This window comes from Pyrus communis, chromosome 14 (genome assembly GCF_963583255.1).
Source record: "Pyrus communis chromosome 14, drPyrComm1.1, whole genome shotgun sequence".
Lineage (NCBI taxonomy): Eukaryota > Viridiplantae > Streptophyta > Magnoliopsida > Rosales > Rosaceae > Pyrus > Pyrus communis.
Genome location: NC_084816.1, coordinates 19,009,588 through 19,031,434, shown reverse-complemented (window position 1 = coordinate 19,031,434; position 21,847 = coordinate 19,009,588). Strand labels below are relative to the sequence as shown.

At 34.8% G+C, this 21,847-nt stretch overlaps 4 protein-coding genes and 1 pseudogene across 5 annotated transcripts; all 5 read right to left on the bottom strand.

Moving 5' to 3' along the window:
- Window positions 1-2,749: 2,749 nt before the first annotated feature.
- LOC137714189 (protein NDR1-like) lies at window positions 2,750-3,607 on the bottom strand. The gene has a single exon (XM_068453466.1). The coding sequence runs from the start codon at window positions 3,553-3,555 to the stop codon at window positions 2,911-2,913; it is 645 nt and encodes a 214-aa protein (XP_068309567.1). The 5' UTR covers window positions 3,556-3,607; the 3' UTR covers window positions 2,750-2,910.
- Window positions 3,608-4,414: 807 nt separating this feature from the next.
- Window positions 4,415-6,961, bottom strand: LOC137716322 (uncharacterized). Its single transcript, XM_068455760.1, has 2 exons — window positions 6,883-6,961; window positions 4,415-4,791 (listed from the first exon to the last, which is right to left on the bottom strand). Exon 2 carries the CDS (start codon window positions 4,745-4,747, stop codon window positions 4,541-4,543), a length of 207 nt encoding a protein of 68 aa, XP_068311861.1. The 5' UTR covers window positions 4,748-4,791; window positions 6,883-6,961; the 3' UTR covers window positions 4,415-4,540.
- A 1,451-nt stretch (window positions 6,962-8,412) lies between these two features.
- Window positions 8,413-15,148, bottom strand: LOC137716617 (gibberellin 2-beta-dioxygenase 8-like). 2 transcript variants are annotated; one of them, XM_068456060.1, is made up of 4 exons: window positions 14,984-15,148; window positions 13,154-13,610; window positions 9,659-9,980; window positions 8,413-8,755 (listed from the first exon to the last, which is right to left on the bottom strand). In XM_068456060.1, the coding sequence occupies exons 2-4, from the start codon at window positions 13,591-13,593 to the stop codon at window positions 8,522-8,524; spliced, it is 996 nt and encodes a 331-aa protein (XP_068312161.1). In that variant the 5' UTR covers window positions 13,594-13,610; window positions 14,984-15,148; the 3' UTR covers window positions 8,413-8,521. The 2 variants fall into 2 exon arrangements, with proteins under 2 accessions (XP_068312161.1, XP_068312162.1); XM_068456061.1 differs by having other exon boundaries at window positions 14,996-15,148.
- Window positions 15,149-16,183: 1,035 nt separating this feature from the next.
- Window positions 16,184-17,159, bottom strand: LOC137714517 (uncharacterized). Its single transcript, XM_068453715.1, has 3 exons — window positions 17,067-17,159; window positions 16,755-16,986; window positions 16,184-16,662 (listed from the first exon to the last, which is right to left on the bottom strand). The coding sequence occupies exons 1-3, from the start codon at window positions 17,157-17,159 to the stop codon at window positions 16,184-16,186; spliced, it is 804 nt and encodes a 267-aa protein (XP_068309816.1).
- Window positions 17,160-17,649: 490 nt separating this feature from the next.
- LOC137715000 (L10-interacting MYB domain-containing protein-like) lies at window positions 17,650-18,608 on the bottom strand (annotated as a pseudogene).
- Window positions 18,609-21,847: the final 3,239 nt, after the last annotated feature.

Below are 21,847 nucleotides of genomic sequence, written 5' to 3'. Positions count from 1 at the left end.
CTTATTTTGAATCTTTCTTTTCTTCTTTCTCTCTTCTCTAATCTACTCTCTTCATTTTGTCTCTTCTTCCTTCTTTCTACCTCTCTCTCTTTCTCTCTCCTCCTCTTTATCTCATCTGACCCTCTTTCTTCTTTCTCTCTCTTCGATTTATTTCTCTAGCTTAAGTTTTAAGATTTAAAATTTTTAAATCTCATACCAAGCAAGTTTTTTAGTCTTAAAAAAAAAAAATTCAAGATATGTTTATGAGAAATGTTTTGAGAAATGATGAATTTTTTTAATAGGATACCAAATCGGCCTTGACATTTTGTAGCCTCAAGTTTTGATGCAATTGCAACCTCAATCCCTTACACAAACTCTTATTGTAGTTGTAATTTCATATATCCATTAGTGAAACAGTCAATTTGACTGTTAACTAATGGTATGCCAACTGTGGATCTCATATTTTTGCTGATGATCTTGTCAAATTTTTCCACGTGGACAAACGGCGAGATCTCCAGCGTCGAAAACGAGAGATTTTCATGGCTCAGTATCGCCTTCTATAGTGGTTTATCGGGGCAAAACTTGTGTGGGTTATGCTTGGTGTGAAGAGAGTTCAACCTAAGTGGTGGCATCGCCTTAAACTGCAGGAATTGGCCTAAAAATTGGTCGAAAAAATGCCCAAAATACCGGGTCATAGATTGCGTCAACCTGAAACTTCTCTCCCTCCACAGTACAGAAGGCCAACTTCATTGTTGTGATCCAGAACGGGGGAGGTAGCATAACAGGGTTCACATAAATGAATTGGTTTCGTTAGTTTGTAATGGAGCATACTACAATCTAATAAAACTACAAACTGGAAGCTCACCTCCTACGTGAACCAAAGAAATGGTAACAAAATATTTGAGCATGTTGTTGTTGACCCTAAAAACTACTAAGCCTACGTGGCGCGCATGTCGAGTAATTAATAAGCTAACTACATCTTTCGGTTGTGTGTGGGGCGTGCCAACTCGTCGGCCGAGTTCGACCAGGGAGTAAAATATGTTGATGTGGCGTTGGGCACGTTGTTGACTATCTTACAACTGCTGCCGAGGAAGGAACAAGTCTCGGGCTTTGGGTTCTAGAGCCTGAAAACAAGGTTGCTAGTTCTGCGAAGTTCAATATCAAATTCAGCTTTCAATATGCCGAATGTAGTAACCTGGTAAAACCTCACTTTGCCGAGAAGGCTGATGAAATGACCTTTACCAACAAGGACTCGAAAATTCTTGTCGACCAAGACTTGAATAAATAACCAGTCCATCTCGAAGCAGTGTTGTTTATCCAAATTATAGGTGCTCATTGATCGGCTGATTCTACTACTCTAATGCTATTTATCCAAATTATAGTGATGTTTATCCAAACTAAAGATGTGTTGGCGAGAAGAAAGGATGAGAGGATAAAATCTCAATGGTTGTTGAGAAACTTTGCATAGGGCAATTTGTGTGTTGAATTGGAAGGGCTTGGAATGATGCACGCCCTTCTCTATTTATAGTAGCAAACCCCCTCATGGCCAAGCTAGAATCGTACTCGGATTAGAACTCATTAACCTAATCTGATTAGGTCTCGGCCAATCCTAACTCCAATATGACTCTGAACCAAGCTTTTTAACAAACCACATTCATCCCCTAATTCTCAGCATGATTAGCCTTACGACTCCTTGTTGCACTAGGTTTCGACTACCTCACTCTTATCTAAACCAATCCCCCTCGCAATAGGACTCGGCCTACCCTGACTGGACTGCCCATGACAATTCTAAATGAAGGTTTCTAGGCTGAGAACGGCTCTAAGCTCGGCCCAAACTATCATTTTGGGCCCAAACAGTTGCATTGTGATATGTTGATTGCCTTTGAATAGTTACCTCAAATTTTATTAAATATGAGAAGGAATTTGAATGTAGGTTGTACTTTTACATAGCATATGAAGATAATATTATACACATAGGCTTGATATAAGAAATCCCATTGCAATTTGTATCCGCGTTATGAGAAATTTAAACTCAAACCCAACTCATTAACTTATAATGTCAAAATAGATAAACCCTAACTCATTTAAAAATTTAAAGTGTCATGTCATGCTTTACCTATTTTACTCTCTCTCTCTCTCTCTCTCTCTCTCGTCAAGTGAACTGATAAAAAAAAAATATCAAGTTTTGTATAAATAAAAATAAAAATCTTCTAAAACTACAAAAACTTCAAGTGTAACACATTACATAACCAAATCTCCAAACATATAATATGTCACTATCGTGCGAAACCGTGTCAACTCATTACGAACTCGACTCTGTAAGGTTTAACCCAAAACCATTTTCCGCGTATATTTGCATCATATAATTTAATTAACTCATCGTATATAGTTTTGCCAGGTCCTACTAACAAGCACATAAATTCATGGTCAAATACCAACCTAATGTTCATATTTTAAGTAAAGTAGTGTTACACTTATCATTTACTTGCACTCTCACTTGTATTATATCTCTAATAAAAGTAGAATCTGCCAACGCATGTTCATCTCATTTCTATTATTTATTTTTCTTCCTGAGCTTCATTATTATTTATTTCCGACCCATTTATTTTCCCACTCACACACACACAACTCCATAACTCCAGGTTTTTAAAATAAATGGTATATAAAGAGAAACAAATTCGTTAGTGCAGTGGACTTGGGTTGGACCAATTGACCAGGTCAGTGCGTTTGGAAAAATAAACAACATGACGGTGTTATAAATCTCGGTCTTCAGGTGAGCAGGATTGTGAATTGACTAATATTACATTGTCTACCGTCTATCATAAAAAATTGAATAGAAATTATTTTCGGTACAAAAAGCTGGGACTAATATCTTCCTTCCCAATTTAAAAAATAGCACTGAACGCAAATCAAGAAAATAAAAATAAAAAATCACAAAAAATTTAGCAAAATCAAAACCAGGAAATTGGACAAAACCCCCACCTGGCCAGAAAAGAAACCAATCAGGTGATGATCTGGTGCAGCAGAGAGCTTGATATCCTTCTTGTTGACTTTCCCACCGGAGTCATTGACCAGCACGTCAGCACCAACATTCAGCCTTTGCCTCTTGGTCTTCCAAAAAATGATCTTGAACCTCACAGCAGTGGCCAAATCCACCCTGAAATTCACACTCCCATTGGGGTGGACCCCACTGGACACCTCGGTCCAGTTGAGCCCCTCTTGGGAGCCCACGACCACGTTCTTGGTGGCCGTCTTCTGGTGGCCTTGGTAGAACCGGGGCACAGCAGAAGTTGCTACGGGCTTGGCGGCGGCGTTGGGCTGAAGCCGGAAGGTGAGGTTGACGGCGTCGTAGAAAACTCCCTTGTCCTTGTTGGTGTTTTTGAGCCGGAGGGCGACGAAGAGGGTGGTGTTTTTGGTGTCATTTAGGGTCCGATTGAGGGCAGGAAGGTAAAATGAGTGGATGGTGCACTTGGGGTTGGAGGTGCGGAGGCTGAGCCACATGGAGAGGGCTGTGAGGCCGAGGGTGAATATGAAGCTGAAGCAGCGGCCGCAGAACCCGCCCGATGGATCCGCCATGTTTGTGGTTAGAGAGAGAAATGCGAAGAGAGTTATGAGAGGGAGAGTGCGAGAGAGACGAGTCTTCGTTAAAGTCTTCCGTCTTTATTTAATCTTTATTAAAGCAAGTTGGTCTTTATTTATATTCTCCTAGTGTGGTAGAATCTGCTATATTCCAATGTATACGCTCTTGTAACAATCTCACTCGTCGCAGGGCCGAGTATTACAGACACAAACAAATATGTATACACAGCGTTTCAACAAGGCTCTTGGAGTCTTAACTAAACTACTTCTCTTCCTAATTGTAGAAACCCTAAAGTTCAAATCTCCTTTCTAAGCAAAAGAAGCAAAAACGGAATTAGGACGAAGAATTATGTCACGCCCATACCAGACCACGAAATTGGCGTGAGATCTACATCGCGGTCGAAGCTAGGATTAATGCAGACATTAATCTAGATAACCCATAGTTCAATCACCATTGCACATTCGACCCTAACAAACGTCGACATATATGCTTATTACTTGTACATTTGATCTACGATCCCGATACTCACCTGTCCATTTTGTGCCAGTATCTTTCCTAGAACTTGTATAACATATTAGGACGATCTTATATGAAATAACAACCAAAAATCTCCAGATTTCCAATGAGCTAAGAGAAAGAGAGGACAGAGAAGGCAGAGCATGTCATAAATTCTTATAAAGACTGGCAAGGTGTGAGTCGCGTGCTGAATAGTTTTTGTGAAGCTTCTCTAAGATTTCACATGAACTGTCTAATTGGTTGGAGACTTAAAGCGTCGACTTTAGTTTCTACCAAGAGAATCCAAACGAGTAGCGACTAATAGAATCTTGAATGACCAATATTGAAAAACGCACTAAATACTGAAAAATACTGAATTTATTTATTCGAAAAACAAATAATTATATACGGGGCTGGTGTCTTTCACAGTAAGGGTTACCTTTTCCCTGACTACATTATCAGCATAACTGAGTTACTATTAAAAGATCAAACCTTTGATGACAAGCTTGCTTCAGCCTCTTTCTGACCTTTTTCCTCCTCGAACTTGTTTATAGCCACTTGTAATTCATCGGTTCCTCCTACAGCTCTCATGGTGTAGAAATATACTCCGAAAACAAAAGCTGACAGTCCCCCAGCAACTATAGCATTCTTTGTTTTAGGTGCAAGGCTCCTAAATCCTGACATCCCAGCCATCTAATAGCAAAACTCTACAGCAAGTTCAGCTTTGTGCTTCCAGTCTGCAAATCCGAAAAGAAAAAGAAAAGAATAAACTACATTTGTCTGCTCTCTGAAAGAAAGATGTTGTTCAGGATAAACTACATTTGTCTGCTCTCTGAAAGAAAGATGTTGTTCAGGCTAAAGAAGACACCATAGCGTAGTGCTCTCTCTTCTTTTTTGGTTTTGTATGGAAAGATGATTCCGCCAACCAATTTAAAGGGCAGAGAAAATATATGTACATCAAATATCAAACAGTAAGGGAACATTACAAACAGGAGCCAAAAATTTTCCTTTATATCGCATTGCTAATCAGGGATCCAAAACGATAAATTAAGATTAAGGGGGCGCAAAATCAATATCAAGCACACTGAAAATACATTTTCGAATGACTAATGGATATGTTATACACTTTCCTGGCCTATGTTAGAGAGTCAATGTATTTGAAATTTGAGTTTTACATTCAAAACAAACTATAATGAAGCATAAGATTGATGCAGGAGAGTAATCTTTGAAAAGTGATTTTATAAACACAATGCTCAATAGTCTAAAAACCTTTTTCCACTACATACACAAGTTCCCACAAGACTGGATAGAATAGTGAAAAAACTTTTGAAGGTATCCCTTAGCTCAAGAAGTTAAACAACTTTCAACCAAGACTTCCACAGTTTTCCAATGCTTCAGGAAACTGGTTGGGGAAGGGCTGGACCTCTCTTGGTTGACCGAAGGCCCTACTTCTCTTCCCCGAGCTCATGGACTCTGATCATGGAGGGTAATAAGCAACCGCAAGGTCACTAAATGAATTCCCGAAAAAAATGTTTAACTTTCTATACCACTGGAAAAAGAAGGTGCAGGGAAAGAGGAACAACCATTTGACTGCCCCAAAGGCTTCTATGGCCTTCTTGCCGTGCTTACTTAGTGCTTGCTATAAGGAACAAAGAATAGAAAAGGTCGACAACGTAACGATCAACTCCTACCGTACTAATCTATTGTATAGTAGGGTATAGTAGGCGAGCGAGTTAGCATCTTACTTGAATTAAGAAAGACAGAGCTCTTTAGCAAAGACGTGTCAAAAAAAAACCCTGGGATTATTGAACGTTAATCTGTCACTCTTGGACAGAGGTGCAAAAGCTCGCATGAGGGAAATCTCCTATTTTATCTATTGATGAGACAAAATGAATGCAAGTAAGCAAACACCAGGGAGTTGTCCCAGTGAAAGTCATGTCACTTCCTCCACTAATAATAACGTTCATTTGAAGCTTTAGACCACATAATGAAGCATGGAATCTAGCTTAACTATTAGTTTTCATGCGGTGGTAGTAGGTAGCAGGTAAAATTCATACCAAAACTTAAAAACACACAAAATATAGACTTGTCAATATCAGCTAGACTTTCTCTACCGGAGTCCGTTATTGCATTTACAGTGTTTAAGAACAATATATGGTAATCAAGATTGAAACTTTGCATAGATATGACTACCACTACTCCGTTTCTTCAGTTTCTACAAGCTCAAGGATAATAGTTCACGAAAAAACTATCAAGAACACCTAAACTTTCAAACTCCACAACCTTCTTGCGATTTCCCAACTCCGTTTTAGTGTAAACAATAACACCCAAAGGGATTCTTATTTACAAAACGAAAAGGAACACCTAAATTTTCAAATGCCACTACCTTCTTGCAATTTTCCTGACTCTGGTTTTTTATGAAAAGAGTAAATGGATTTTTTTTATTTATATAACAAGAAAAAGAACACCTACCTTTCATCTGCAGGAACAACTTTAACCTTAAACCCTGTATGGTTTTCTAATCTATATTATCCAGTTTGATATATCCCACCTGAACAGATAGAAGAACCCTTCAATCCCAACTTCTATAAATTCCCAATAATCTAAAAGTTAATGACAACACCAAGAATTCAACTTGCCTCTGATTACATTAACTTTCGGTAAAAAGCAATCAAATTTTGGAATTCAGGATTCGAACCTCCATGCCAACGTTCCAAAATTTCAAACAAACAGGGCAAATATTTCTAACAATATTGATCACCATTTTCAATATTGATTCAAACCCAAAATTTGAAATCAACACAACTAGAGAGAGAGAGAGAGAGTACCTGAAGGTAAAATCGACCGAGATGGAGAGAGGTAATCAGAGAGTCTTTCTACTGTTTTCTTGTTTTAGGTCGTTCGGTTTAGGGCAGTATGGTATTTCCATTCCGAATTTGGGCTTTTGATCTTCCATTCCCATTTCGGCCCGTTTCAGTTCCTTAACTTTAGGCTTTGTCAAGAAAAAGAAAATTCCCACAACAAAAACTATAAAAAAAAAAAAAAAAAAAAAAAAAAAAAAAAAAAAAAAAAAATCAAAAAACAAAACCAAGATAAAAAAAAAAAAATACTAAGAAAAATTAATGAAAATGGCTTGAAAACTTTAAGTTTAAAATAAAGGGTAAAGTAAATAGTATCAAAATTAACTTTTTAGTGTAAAATTATGATTTTTCGTTAAAGTGAATAGTACTAAAAGCTTTTCGTTAAAGTTCTTAAAAAATTATGAGGTGGTACTATATGATTACAAAAGTTTTCACTTTTTCACAACCAAAAGCAGCATGACAACCTTTTTCTTTTGGGTAATGTTTACGGACAATAAATTTGTAGACTAAATTTTGTAAACTAAATGACATGGAAGTAGATGATTAAATTATTACTTAAGTATTGATTAACTTGTTTATTTCTTATTGGTGACATATCATTTTAGTTTATGAATTTGATTTAAAATTTGGCCTACCTAACATTACTTTTTTTTCTTTCTTTTTAACGGTTAAAACTAAAACGACGTTGTCACCAATGTATTTTAGAGTGTAAAATTAGAAAGATCACGTTAGAGCGGCCACCGCATTTTCCCATTTTTCATTAATGTTTGTTTCTTAGCACTTTAGTTTTACGGATGTCGGAAGATTTCTATTTTGGCCATGGGGCATCCACAAGAAGATGTCAAATATGGACTCAAGGCATCCACATGAGGCATCCACATAATAGGCAGTCTAATTTGGTATCGAATTCGTTATTTACGAGATTCGAACCTAAAACCGCTCACTTCTAAGCAAAAAGGAATATCATTATATTGTAGTATTGAGTGACACGTGTTAGAGGAATACTTTGACAAGGCACTGGATCCAGGCTAACCTCTCAGCAGAAAATAAAATGACAAGTCCGGCAGAGACGAGGCCGAACATCCACAAATTTAAGTGAACTCACGCCACTTCAAATTGATATATGGGATCAAAATCCAAATTCCCAAATCTCCACATCAAAAGCCCAAACTGGTACAAAACCACTCAAAATTAAACCCAAAATGGTACAAAGCCTACTCCAAAACTCAAAAGACACAAAACCGCCATCCAAATCGGAAGTACATGTGACCCACAACAAAATTCTAGATGCAACAGCACACCTCCCAAATGGTAACGAGCTCGAATGAATTTTTCTAGAGATGATCTTTAAATGATAATAAAGAAAATTTATCTCTAGAAAAAGTCATTCAAGTTAACAGTATCTAGTGGCAGCAAGTCTTCATTTTGTTGAAGGACCAGAAGGTCACGATCCTTCAAATTCAATAGGAAGATAGCTAACACTTAATGAATAGAAGAAAGGAAAAAGTGGTTCACAGACCATACATTTTTATGTCACGATTATTGTCCTCTTTTACATATATCAGGTAGATATATAGTTTACTTGCCATCAGTTTTGAGACGTTTTTCAAAGGAGAAATCTTGAGAGCCCTACTTTCTCACCAGTTTTCTGAACATCAATTTGAGTTTGGAGTTTATACTCCCTCAAAGTGAACTGCCTATAAGTTGATGGTTCATTACCGCAGTTTCGGACCACAGCATCGTAGGAGGGGCAGTAGAAATATGCCACAGATAATCTTTCAACTTCTTGTGTGCTAACCACTCGGTGTTTGATGCTCTTGTATGCGCCATTGCTCAAGGCCTGCGTTATATCACACACACGAATATATATTAGGGTACATGTTTTCCAAGAGACATATTTTGAAAGCTGGAATTGGAACATAAAATAGTAGGTACATACATGAAGGCATGAAGTTGAGTTTCACATCGGAAAATTAAGAAACCTTACAAGGGTTTAAGCGTAGTTGGGTCACTTACCCAACTTCTAATTGGATTCAGGGTGAAACCTTAATTTCCATTGTACTATTTCATAGAAATTATACAAAAAGATAATATATATTTCATCATGTATTTCTACCCAAAAACATTCTATTTTGCGCAAAGAAAGATCTTGATGTGTTGAATTTTAATATATATCAAAGTTCCTATTTAACATAAAAAGATCTTAATTTGAGTTAAACCCTAATCCCAATATCTAAAATCCGGTTATACTTAATTATATATTCGTTTTTTTTTTTTTTTTTTTTTTTTTTTTTAAAATAAAAGTAAGGACTCGAATGCAAGACTCAACCTGCAAAACATATATACATGTATGTATGTATGTATGTATGTGATCTCAGAATGCAACGTTTGAACAGTTTTTAATATCCTTAAAAAATCAACTTTACAAAACCATAGTAAAACTGAAACCCTTATCCCTTTTCTTCTTTTTTTTTTTTTTTTTTTTTTTTTTTTTTTTTGTTTTGTGGGAATCTTAATGAAACACTTCTGATATTGTTCACTTTTAACGTTGACATTTTTACCTTGAAAAGTCATTCCTGGTATTATTCACTTACATCTTTATTTTGTCTTTTTTATTAAAACTAAAGTTTTTGAGGATTTTTGGTTAGTTTTTTTTTTTTTTTTGGTCAATAGAAACCCTTTTCCCTCATTAGTTATACAAAGTAAAATTTGAACAATTAATTAAAAAATATACAAGTTTTACCTCAAAGAAGTCCCCAATGTTGACAATAAGAGCTTCAGGATTAGGTTTAACAGCCAACCATCTTCCATCTTTAAATATTTCCAGACCTCCAACTTGGTCCTGGTGAACTATAGTTAGGAAATCGGTATCGGTGTGCGAGATGAGGCCAAACACTTGCGAAGGAAATGGACATGGAGCATATCTATTCAGTCGAAGATAACTAGTTCTTGTTGGACAATTCTCTTCAAAGTAAATCGGTTTGACACCCAAAGGCTGTGCCAGAATTTCAGCTAAGCGTTTAGCCAAACCAGACACCGACTTCACGAATGCTTCAATTGTTGATCTGTAAGACGGTAATTAACCAAACATCGGACAAAAATTGGGAAAATAAAAAACAAACTAAGGTCGTTTTGATAACCATTTTGGTCAAGACCAAAACTTTTTGGTTATTGTTTTTAGTTTTTATTCCAATGAACAGAAAACTACATTTTGAAGGCTACTTTTGTAAGTTTACAAATTTTGGCTTGGTTTTTCTTTTAAATTTTCAATTGTTTTTTAAACTGAAAGCAATTATCAAATAAGTTTTCAGATGAAAACTAAAATGACAATCAAACAGACCATAGATAATTTACTAGTCTATGACTAGAAGCATATTGTAGTGACAAAGTACTTGGGGCAGGAGCATAACATTTTCACATGGTGTTGTTAGCTTATGTGATATAATTATGGTTAAGCAACATACGAGTTTTTTTTTAGCAGATAACGCTTTACCATACAGTGACAACAAATAATTATGCATGTGCATCTTGGTGTAAGTTTGATCCTCACTGATGCTATTGTTCGACTAAAGAAAATGTAGGAAATTTTATTTTAAGCTATATATCAATAAACAAAACAAACATGTGTTTATAATATTTTTGGACTACTTTCTCACTTATTGTTAGAACCAATTAAATTAGGATTAGGCAAAGCCAACAAATATGTAGCCAGAATTTGGACTTGCTTACCAAAACAACTGTCACTTTTCATAATCTTTTCTATATATACAATGATATAATTACATTAAGGGTTGAGTGAGTAACACAATGAATTAACTACAATAAATTAGTATCAAACTTGCAATTTACGAGAACACAAAACCTACTAATAAATGAAGAAAAATATCATTAATGACTATTACTTGCATTATTTATTTTTTATCCGATCACTATATAATTAAGAAACGCTACTAATAATCCATCTTAGTTTACTCAAAAGTGGTATAACATCCCTAGAGACTAGAGAGGTTATACGGTTATGGCAATGTGTCTTCAGTACAACGTACATTCCAAGGGGCATAGAGCACGAATATTCAAGTTTGTGAATTACCTCTATTGAAAGGGTGATTATAGTGCTGTTCATACACTCATTTTTACCTTTTATACTCTTCTCTTAATTTTTAGTCATCAAATTAGACGAATAAAAAAGATCAATGAACAAAAATCATCAGAGATATATAGAAGTTAAAAGATGGAAGGGGATTGTCTCCAGATCCCTTCCACCAATCCAGATCCTTAAAATTTGATCCAACGGTTGAAGTTATTATAACTTTTAAATGATCCTCTGTTTTTAACCGTTAGATTAAATTTTAAAGGTCCGAATTGATGGATTTGATGGAAATGATCCAAAGAGGATCCCTTTCAAAGAAAGATAAAACTAACCATATCGAAACTACACCAAAGCCTAAAACCCCAAATTATGCATGACGCCTGCAAAAGTGCGGAGTGTTGGCTTGTCAAATGACAATAGGTCTTTCACTTTCAGTACGACATGCGACATACTTAGGTGCTCTTTACCATATAATGCCAATCTATATTACTATAGATGGATTCTAAAAATAAAGGTACTCTGTCTATTATACGTCCTCATATAAGAACACAATTATAAGAGTTGCCGTACGAGTACGTTCTTCAGTGATCAATATATTGATCTGAAGATAATTCACCTAAAAATACATAAAAGTAACCCCTAACAACTAAAACAAGCACTAACACTTTCGTATTAGTACAAGAACTCCAGTACAAAGATAGAAAACACATCAGTGGAATTTGTTATGGTAGGGGTAGGAAAAGGGCTGAAGGAATTAGTCCATGAATTTTTCTCCCTTTCCTTGGTCACTGGGCAGTTGTCTTGCAAATGTAGATATTATGAAATCTTATTAGTAATTTATTGATTTTATACTCTATTTGTGGTACATCAATTATGTCATTTACGCATATTATAATACATCAATAAATAATACATGGTGATACTATCACACTAAAATTTAATTCAAAATTGGGATGGTTGTTACTTGTTAATAAAGAAAACCAAGACGATTCGCACCAAAGGCGAATTTGAATCACATTACTGCTAGCCCATTGTGAGGCTAATTTCATCCCCTTTCTCCTCAGTGTAGATAATATCATTTGTTAAAATAAAATTAAATAAAGAGAACCAAGAAGATCATCTGTCCTATTTCTCTGTAGTTTAATCCAAAGCTTCCCATGTTATTTGTTAGCGTTGTAAAGATGAATATAAATACACCTACCAAAAGCAGATGAATTTTAATAGGGAAGTGAGTTTGACACACTTTTTAACCTCTTGTACAGTTCTGTTTAATCTTGATTGTTGATTTTGTTAGACTCAATCTAATGGTCATAAATAAAAAAATACTTGTGAGAAGCTAAAAAGAGTAAAAATCACTTCCCATCTAAACATATATGATCATCGTCTACTTGTTTTTATAAAGAATTTATATATATACGTACATTATATATATATTAAATAATTTAAACTATTTTTGAGGGAGGGATTTCTTATTTCAAGGGATATAGGGCAAACGAGAAATAAATGTACTACAAAATGTTAGATACGAGGGTACTTGATTAATTATTACAAATGTATGTAAGAGGTATTTGTAAATGATTCCTTTTAAAGTAATCATTTGTAGATCACTCTTATATATATACCTTTGCAACGCTCATGTGCATTCTAACTTCTCCTATTAATATTTTGTGATCTATTCCTTACTAGCTCGGCCACAATCTCTTGGGACTTGATAAAAATCCCTCATCCGAAATAACCTTAATTAAGATTTACAGTCCAAGCTTCAAAGTTTATGATGATTTAGCATTCAGACTATTGCACCACAAGAAAGTGACTATTTAGTCACAACACGTTAATCACAATATGAAACTTCTTGTATCTAAATGCATATTAGTCGCAAATTTTAAAAATACAGTCTAATTAATTTCAGCAAGATATCATTATCAAGGTATGCTTATCCTATACCTAAACAATTTATAAAGTATCGTTCTTACATTATCCATGTCATTTTCATTCTCAGAAATTTAAGTATAGCATCTCCACTGCTATATATTGTGTTTTTATTTGGGTAGTCATAAGCCTGTTAATTAACAAATATATAATCATATATTTTTGTTTGTTTTTCTTTTCATAATGTACAAGAATGTTTTAAAAGTGATAAGTACGTACCTGAGACTGTTGTGATGATCATTCATCGTTGGAATTTCGGTGAGATATATATGAAATGCTTCTGACCATGAGAACTGCCTCAAACAAGTAGCTTGTGGATTCCCCCAGCGGTAATTCAAGAAATTCTTTTCAACCTTTTCTGCAAAAGGCTTATGAAATAGCCTCTTTTGCTCATTTTGCATACTCTTTATAACTTCTTGTGAAACTCCATGATTCACAACTTGGAAGAAACCCCATTGGCTGGCTGCTTGAGCGATCTCATTCATACACTTGTCTCCCTCAAAATGACCCAAATTTAGATGGCTAAGATCTATCAGAGGCAGTTCACATTCCTCAACAGGAGAAACCTTGTCATCATCATGACTTGATAATGCTTCATGGGTGGAATTCTGTAAGAGTATTGCCTTGCAGGTTTGTTGGAAGGGAGGTTTGAAATCCATTAGGACTGGCTTCGAATCTGAAACAAGCTTTCAAACCCTCAGAATTTGCAAGATTTGAACCCTAAGAAATGGGGGATGTAATTAACTGAATGCATCCCACGAAATTAGACATTTCGAAATTAAGCCATGCACAAATTTAATATTTAATATTTAATATGAAACACAAGCAAACGACTCAATTATAGATTAAGAGCATACACTCTTGTACCTAAGATTTCCATTTGTTTTGGATTCACTGTCTCTCGATATCGCTCTCAAACTCTCGATGTCGCTCAATTATATATTAATGATCTGAAATGTTAAAGTGTATTTAGTTCTTTCAAGGATTTTCCTTGTAAAATCATCAAGCTAGATTAGAAAATTGTTTGGTCTGATAAATTATGCCTCTAAGCACCAATTTTCATATCAAATGACATAGTAATGATTGATAGTTTTAATGAGCTGATTTTTAGAATGAAAATGATTTTGAAGAGAGTTTTGTTTAGAGAATAAAGTACTGTGCTATATTTTGACAAAAAGGAAGGTACTTTTTTTGTTGGCTAGTTCAGTATCACTCCCATACTGGTTGAACCTAGTTCATCAAATACCTGAAAAGCTGTTAAACACCAGTCTCATGTGTACATTGCCATTATTGGATATACATACATACATACATACATACATACATATATATATATATATAGCAACAACAAATTTACGAACACGGTAGCCTGAGAAAACACTAAAACGACAACAATTTAATTGAGTGATTTAGTGGTTTCCAACTTGAGTGGGTTTTTACAACACTGATCATTGAAAGAATACCTAAATTTATACGTGTGTGTGTGTGTAAAATAGTGGTATAGGGTCTATTGAGCTACTCCATCCACCAGCTTAACCAGCGAAGCTAACAAATTTATTAGCTTCAATTTTTTTTATTGTTGGGGGGTCAGTGGAAAATGAGATTCAACTAACTACACATAATTATGGTAATCACGTTTCCATTTCTCTTGCAGACCATTTTAGGAAGAAGGATGATAAAACCCTAAGACTAGAAATCGCAAATACTTACACTGATCTCTTTGTTTATGCAGAAACCGTCAAACAGATGTAAGGGTTGGTGAACAAAATATTTTGCCAACAGAAAACAAATTTGTGTACAAGAAATTAAGATTGTTTCCAACTTGAAAACTTCCAATATACTTCAAGAAAATTAAACAACACGCAGCAAGTAGTTTTCGTTTTGTGATCTTCATATTTTTTTTATCTTTAACTTGAATAAATCAAATGAGAATCAAGAGACATAAACAGAAATGCATAAAAATTGAAAACATGTGTGCGGAAATCATTCTCTTATTGTGATCACTCTTGGTGCAATAACTAAATGAACTATGATGATCAAAAAGTGCACCTGATCGACTACCTGTACCCGTCCTCAGAGCTCCAAGTTAAGTCATTCTTGCCAATCAATACTTCGAAATGACTTAAATATAACAGAAAATTCTAGGAATCCAGGACAGTACGAAGATAAATATAGAGTGATCTACGCGAAGTTTGAAATAGAATTTATAACAGCTTCGGCAGTGGAGTGATCGGTAATAGTAGTGCGTTGATTAGAAATTTATGGCTGAAAGGGAGAACACGCGTTTGAATATGTCCACATACAGATGTAGAGAGAGATATTATGATCGTGGTTAAAAAGTTCAAGACTTGAACATCTAGTCATTTTACAGTATTTTTATTTACTTTGTATAAAACAAATTTTTCAGTGTTGCAGTTCCAATTTAGTTAGGAATATGATTATGTAAATCCTTATGAGTTTCTATAGTATCTTTTAGAAGAATTGGTGAATTCTAAGGTGTGTGTTAACATGATTGTGCCTTTATTTATAGTAGTAAGGAAGGGAAAATCCTTGCCTTTCAATTAATACATATTTTATAAGCCGCTGTTAGCATGAAAACATTCATCATGATGCATGAACCCCTTGTTTTGCTTATATTTTATAATTGTATATTGCATACATTGTTCAATATATATATATATATATATATATATAGCAATTCATGCATAAACAATTAATATTTCCATCATGCAAATTACAATATATAATGCTACATTGCTATGTTGACGTGTGAGTAAAAAAAATAAAAAATAAAAAAAACAAGAAAATAAAATCACGAACTAGGATTTCAAAATCCTAAGGGCTAGTTTAGTATTGCTGTACTTTGAAAAAAAGTTGCTTTTGTTGTACTGGAGGAATAAGCGGTTGTGAAATAAAGCAACAGAGTGTTTGGTAAACTTTTTTGTAAAAGTGATTTTGGAAGGAAAAAATAAAAAAGAAAAACAGTATGATAGTGTTTGGTAAACTTTTATGTAAAACAGTTGTGATTGTGTGAAATGACCAAAAAGACTATAATACTAGATGTGCTATTAATTTAATTTTCTTAACAAATAAAGGTGAATTACTAAATATACTTTATTTTTAAAAGAAAAATATTTATAAACTTTATCTTAAATATTAATTAGTATGACAAACTACTTCAATTGAAATATTTTAGACTGAATAGCTAGGATTCATTAGTACAATATTGTTAATGTACTTGAAGGTAGTCTAATTAGATGCATTCATCAAACTTGCCACTATTCTATTTCTTAATGTCTCTATCTCAATTGATCCTTCAACTTCATAATTTTGGTCTTCTTCTTCTTCTTCTTCATCATCATTATCATCATCATCATCATCACTAATATCGCTCTCTTTACAAAAATCCCTAGGGTCATCAAAATGACGATCACGTTCAGAATACCTACGTATGTAGTTACGAAGAACCATTGTAGCAATGACAATCTTCACTTGCTTATTGAACGGGTAATTAGGCATATCCCTTAAAATTGCCCATCTTTTCTTCCATACTCCAAAAGTTCGTTCAATGATGCTCCTAAGAGAAGAATGCATGTGATTGAATACCTCTTTATGACCCATTGGTTCGGCACCCCTATGAAAGTCCGGGAGATGATATCTTTCACCTTTATATGGTCCCAAATAACCTCTCATTTGTGGGTACCCCGCATCTACCAAGTAATATTTTCCTGACAATTAAAAATTTTGTTTTGTATTGTAATAATTATACAAAGCAAGTATGTAAAATGTTATAATAATACAAAGCAATTATGAAGATTACCATTTGGAGGCTTAGAAAAGTTAAAATTTGGATTCCGTAGCACGGATAGAAAAACCCTTGTATCATGTGTAGTGTATTCCCATCCGGCACAAGCAAATGTGAATTGCATGTCAAAATTACATGCAGCCATAACATTTTGAGTCGGTATTCCTTTCCTACCAATGTATGGAACTTGATCCGGAGGTGGTATTGAAGTCTCAACATGTACACCATCTATAGCACCGATACAATCCTAAAAATAATAACATAGAAGAAAACAGTCAACCTACACTTCTAGTTTGCAAATAAGTTAGGAGACGAGTCAAACGTTACCTTAAAATAAGGCATGTATCTTGTATCTTTCCTTATTTCTTGGGGAATGCCACGAAACTCTGAACCCATCGGTTTGATAATATCTATTGCCATCTTACATATGATATCCAACATAGTTGGATAATCTATAAAAGACATCTTTGTTCATCCTAAACATTTTATAGCATCACACATGATTTCCTTGTAGTACTTCCATCAACCAAATATTACCTGTTTGGGAAGAATTCATACACGGAGTTTTGTGGACATATTTTAAATAATATGTTTCAACAGCTTTCGCTACAGCGCATATAATTAGACCATCCTCCAAATCTTTAACATCATCATCATAGGTGTTCATATTGAATATACACCTGTAACATAATACATAATTCAACATTCCACAAGTCATAATCCAACAATCACTAAGAAGTCATCATCCAACATTCAAGAATAACCCAACGTTTAATAAGAAATCATAATCTAACATTCAACAAACACAAAGTACAAGCAACATTCAATAAATACAAAGTACAAGCAACATTCAACACATAATCTTAATGCGAAGTACAAACCACACAGCCTAATTCATAGTTTTAGCTCCTTATTGTTCATTGTTGAACATATATTTCAACCAAGTTAGATGCACTTCAGGATCCTTCATAGTGGCAAACACCTCTCGCTTCTCTGCACTACAAAATAAACATGTAGTAAACAACCATAACTAGCTAGGTGGCTCATAACCAGGCAATTGTGTAACAGACGATATCACTTCCGCAATACTACAACCTATATGCAGCGGCTTCATCAATGAGTTTGCAAAACTCCTACTTTCATAAACTTCAACAAGACGGTCATTTTGACCACAAAGTTTTGCAGCTCCTCCAATTTTTTCCCCTTTCTTATCAACCTACTTCTTTTGCAATTCTCTTGGTTAGCCGTTTTTTTTTTTCCCTTCCTAGTAGCTTGCCTTAGATCCTGCATAGTCTCACTTAATTTGTCCTATGGATTCCTCTCTTGTCTCTGGTGGTAGTACTCCAGATGAAGGTGCACGGGCATGTTCACCGGTAGCAACTGTGTTTGAGAACATCCTATCTAACTTTTCCTCCATTTCAGGACTAATGCCCTTTTTCGCAATTTTCCATAGTCTTTGTTTATCTACAAGTAAAGAAAGAATATGGTTAATACATATTGCATGATATCATAATACATATTAAAAGATAAATACACAAATCTGAATTTTATTATTCCACCACTCCTCAGAGGCATCAACAGTACCCTTGCTCGAATTCCACCCTAGGCTAGTTTCTTTACCAACTAGCTCTTTCCATTCCTCTCATTTTTAAGTGCATCCCACTTATTTTTCAGTTGTTTTCTTTCATAATCATGCCCTGTCTCTGCCTTGAAGTTAGCTCTAATATTTGCATATCCATCTTTGTCAAAGTGAGTGCCTGGACGATGTCCAACCTCAACCTCCTTGATGCATACATCACAAAATATAGATATATTGTGGGAATTCTATCTAACTGTAGGATTTGACGAAGATGCCCCCTTCTTTGCCATCGATACCAACTAGTGATTTGTATATATACATACATATATATATATATGTATGTATGTATGTATTAAAACAAGAACAAATAATATTGTAATATAACCAAGCAGAAAACAGGTAGTAAACCTAACATAAGTAGAAGCAACTTGCAATCATATGTGTGTGTGTGTGTGTGTGTGTGTGTGTGTGTTGTGGAGGTTATGTCTAAGTATCTAAGTCGACGATGGTTCCAGGGTTTTCAATGATAATCCTGATTCAGCCATTCCCTTTGATATACCAAATAAACATACAATGCATCTAGCATATGCATGAAAAAGAATATAGATGTAGTGAATTCATTGTTGTTGTTCACGGTCACAGTTACCATTGGATAACCTATGTGAAAAAACAAACCCACATTGCAGGAAACATGTAATACTCGTGATTAACAGCTACATGTTCAGGAAAACTAGCTAAAAAGAAACAAAATGAAATACATATTTCAACACTTGCAACTTGGCATGAACAAAAAGTAGAAACAAATAATGACTTTGCTAACGTTGCCTGCTATAAAATCAAAGGCATGCCCCCACAAAACTTAAAAAGTAATTGTCAGCTACTACCTGCAACTATATATATGCAATCAGCTAAACTAACAATTGAATGAAGAGGTGCTCAAAAGGATCAAACTTTCAGAAACCACAACTAAACCCTAAAAGGTGGGATGCTTTAACTCTCCACTCCTCAGAAAGACTCACACAAAAGATTGCTCAACAACATTTCATATTGGCACACACAGAGGAATGAAAAGGAGAAAATCCCAAATTTAAAGATAAACCATGTGAAAAAATAGAGCCACATTGCAGGAAACAGGTAGTGTGTTTAAGAAACAAACAAACAGAGTACATAAACAAAAATTAAAAATAAAAAAGGGCAGAAAAAGAGGAGGAGATTTGGGTTCATGGATCTCATGATAACAAACAGAGCAATATTATCGTTGCCAATCAAACCCTAAGAACTGAAATTGCTTCATGGATCTCATGATAATAATTAGAACCTTAATTCAAACCCCAAAACTGAAATTTAGAGAATTAATTCAAACCCGAAAACTGAAAATTAGAAAATTAATTCAAACACCAAAACTGAAATTGCTTCAACGATGGAAGAGATAGAGAGAGAAAGAGAGAGAGAGAGAGAGAGAGAGAGAGAGGGAGATGGAGAGAGAGAGAGAGAGAGAGAGAGATTTATGTTTACCTAATCAATGAGATCGAGCTCGTTCGTTGGTCACCAAATAAACCCTGTTTCAGAAAACCCCAAAAAAATCGGTTCATCATCCATGTTAGCCACTAGAACCAAACCCTGAATTAAAATTAAACTACAAAAATACAAGCAAACTAGAGAGAGCAGCCAAACCTTAACCTAAAAATTAAATTAATTAATAACAGCAAATATATTCAAGCAAATTGAGCACCTAGTACCTGGAAGGCGACGGCGGTGTCGCGTTGAGACAGACGGAGAAAGAGGAAAATGAAGAGTTGTGCAGCGGCATGAGGGAAGAGGGGCGTGACTTCAAGTTTGTAAATGAGTACAATTATGAAGTTTGTTGAATCCGACCACTTCTCAAGTTCTGTAATGAGGGCTTGACTAAATAGGATCTCCTAGAGAAGACGTATTCAACTTTTTATGCCAGCAATATTGTCCTGCAATAACAATATAAGGCATAGAATTCATTAAGTTTTTGAATTTAATCTTTCTTTCTTACTACTTGCCGAAAAGCACAATTAGCTTTTGAAGAAGAATTATCAGGCTAGATTTACTAGCTCGAACGATGTACCTGAAACACATTCTACCACTTCTCAAGGATACAAAGGACGCAAGAGGGGTCATCGCCGTGGTAAAAGGTTGAATCCCTAGCCACAAGCCCAAGGTCGACAAAGCAGAGGCCCATCAAAGGGATAAATTCGGCCCTGAAGCGCGATTCCCTGACTCCTAAGGCTTCTAACTTCAAGAATAAGGACAAAGCTCAAACCAATCAGGATTCAACGAAACAATCCATTAGATAATAAACTATTGGTTCTAAGCCATCTTTGGCGATGAATTAACAATTTGAAGTACCTTTTAGAGGAATTGAAATCCGTAATTCAATATAATGCGGAACCCCTTTTTCTTAAAAATGAAATAAAGGATTTTTTTTGTTGTAAGACAAGAACTATTTCATTCCGAATTAAGACCTAAGAATATTTGCAATTTTGGAATGAATCAATGGAAAAATTGGTTAAGAAGTCATTATCACTATCAAAGTGATCAGGAATTGGATCAAACAAGGCCTTTTAACTTAGTGGTAGAGTAACGCCATGATAATGTGTAAGTCATCGGTTCAAATTTGATAAGGGGCTTTGATTTTTTTTCATAAATCATAAAACTCTGGTAGTAATATTCATATTTGAAGTGCGAATAAAGATATTTTTGATAGAGAATTTCTCTTATATTCGAACCCATAGCTGATAATAGAATTAGAATAGATATTTTTTGTTTCCTACTCACACGAGCTCATATCCTTGTTCTTCTATCAATCTCTAATTCTAATCTTCCCCCCTTTTTACCTGCTTATGCGTTTATAGCACAAGACTTTACTACTCAAGCTGGATTATATACTCATCACCAATACATCGGAGGATTCATCATGACAGGGGGCGAGCTATGTTTTTTATTAGAGATTACAATTCAAAACATTACATTGTGTCTATTTTTCATTGATAAAGGAGTATTTCCATGGGTTTGCCTTGGTATCGTGTTCATACCGTCGTATTGAATGATTCCAGTCGTTTGATTGTTGTCCATATAGTGCATACAGCTCTAAAACCAACCATACTTTTGTATCCACTTTCAAATCCAAATTTAAAATGAAAATTGGATTGAGTAAGTTTTATTAAATTAAAAAAAAATTATAAATTAATAACGAAATTCAAATTATTATACATACCAAATAAAAATTAGGGGCCTTATTATTAATGGATATGATACTAGAAATAGACCGATTTTATATGACTGTTCAATTTGAATTAGCAAAAGCAATATCTCCTTACATAATATGGATTGCAAACATCCATGATCTAGATGTGAATGGTCAAAGCGAACCTTTTCATTCCGAATTACAAAGCTCAAACAAATCATGATTCAACTAATCTTGATGTGTTATAGTTGTAGTTCCAAAGAACATTGGTCCTGCCTTTGCTAAGCTTCACTTGATGAAATTGCTAAGTATCAT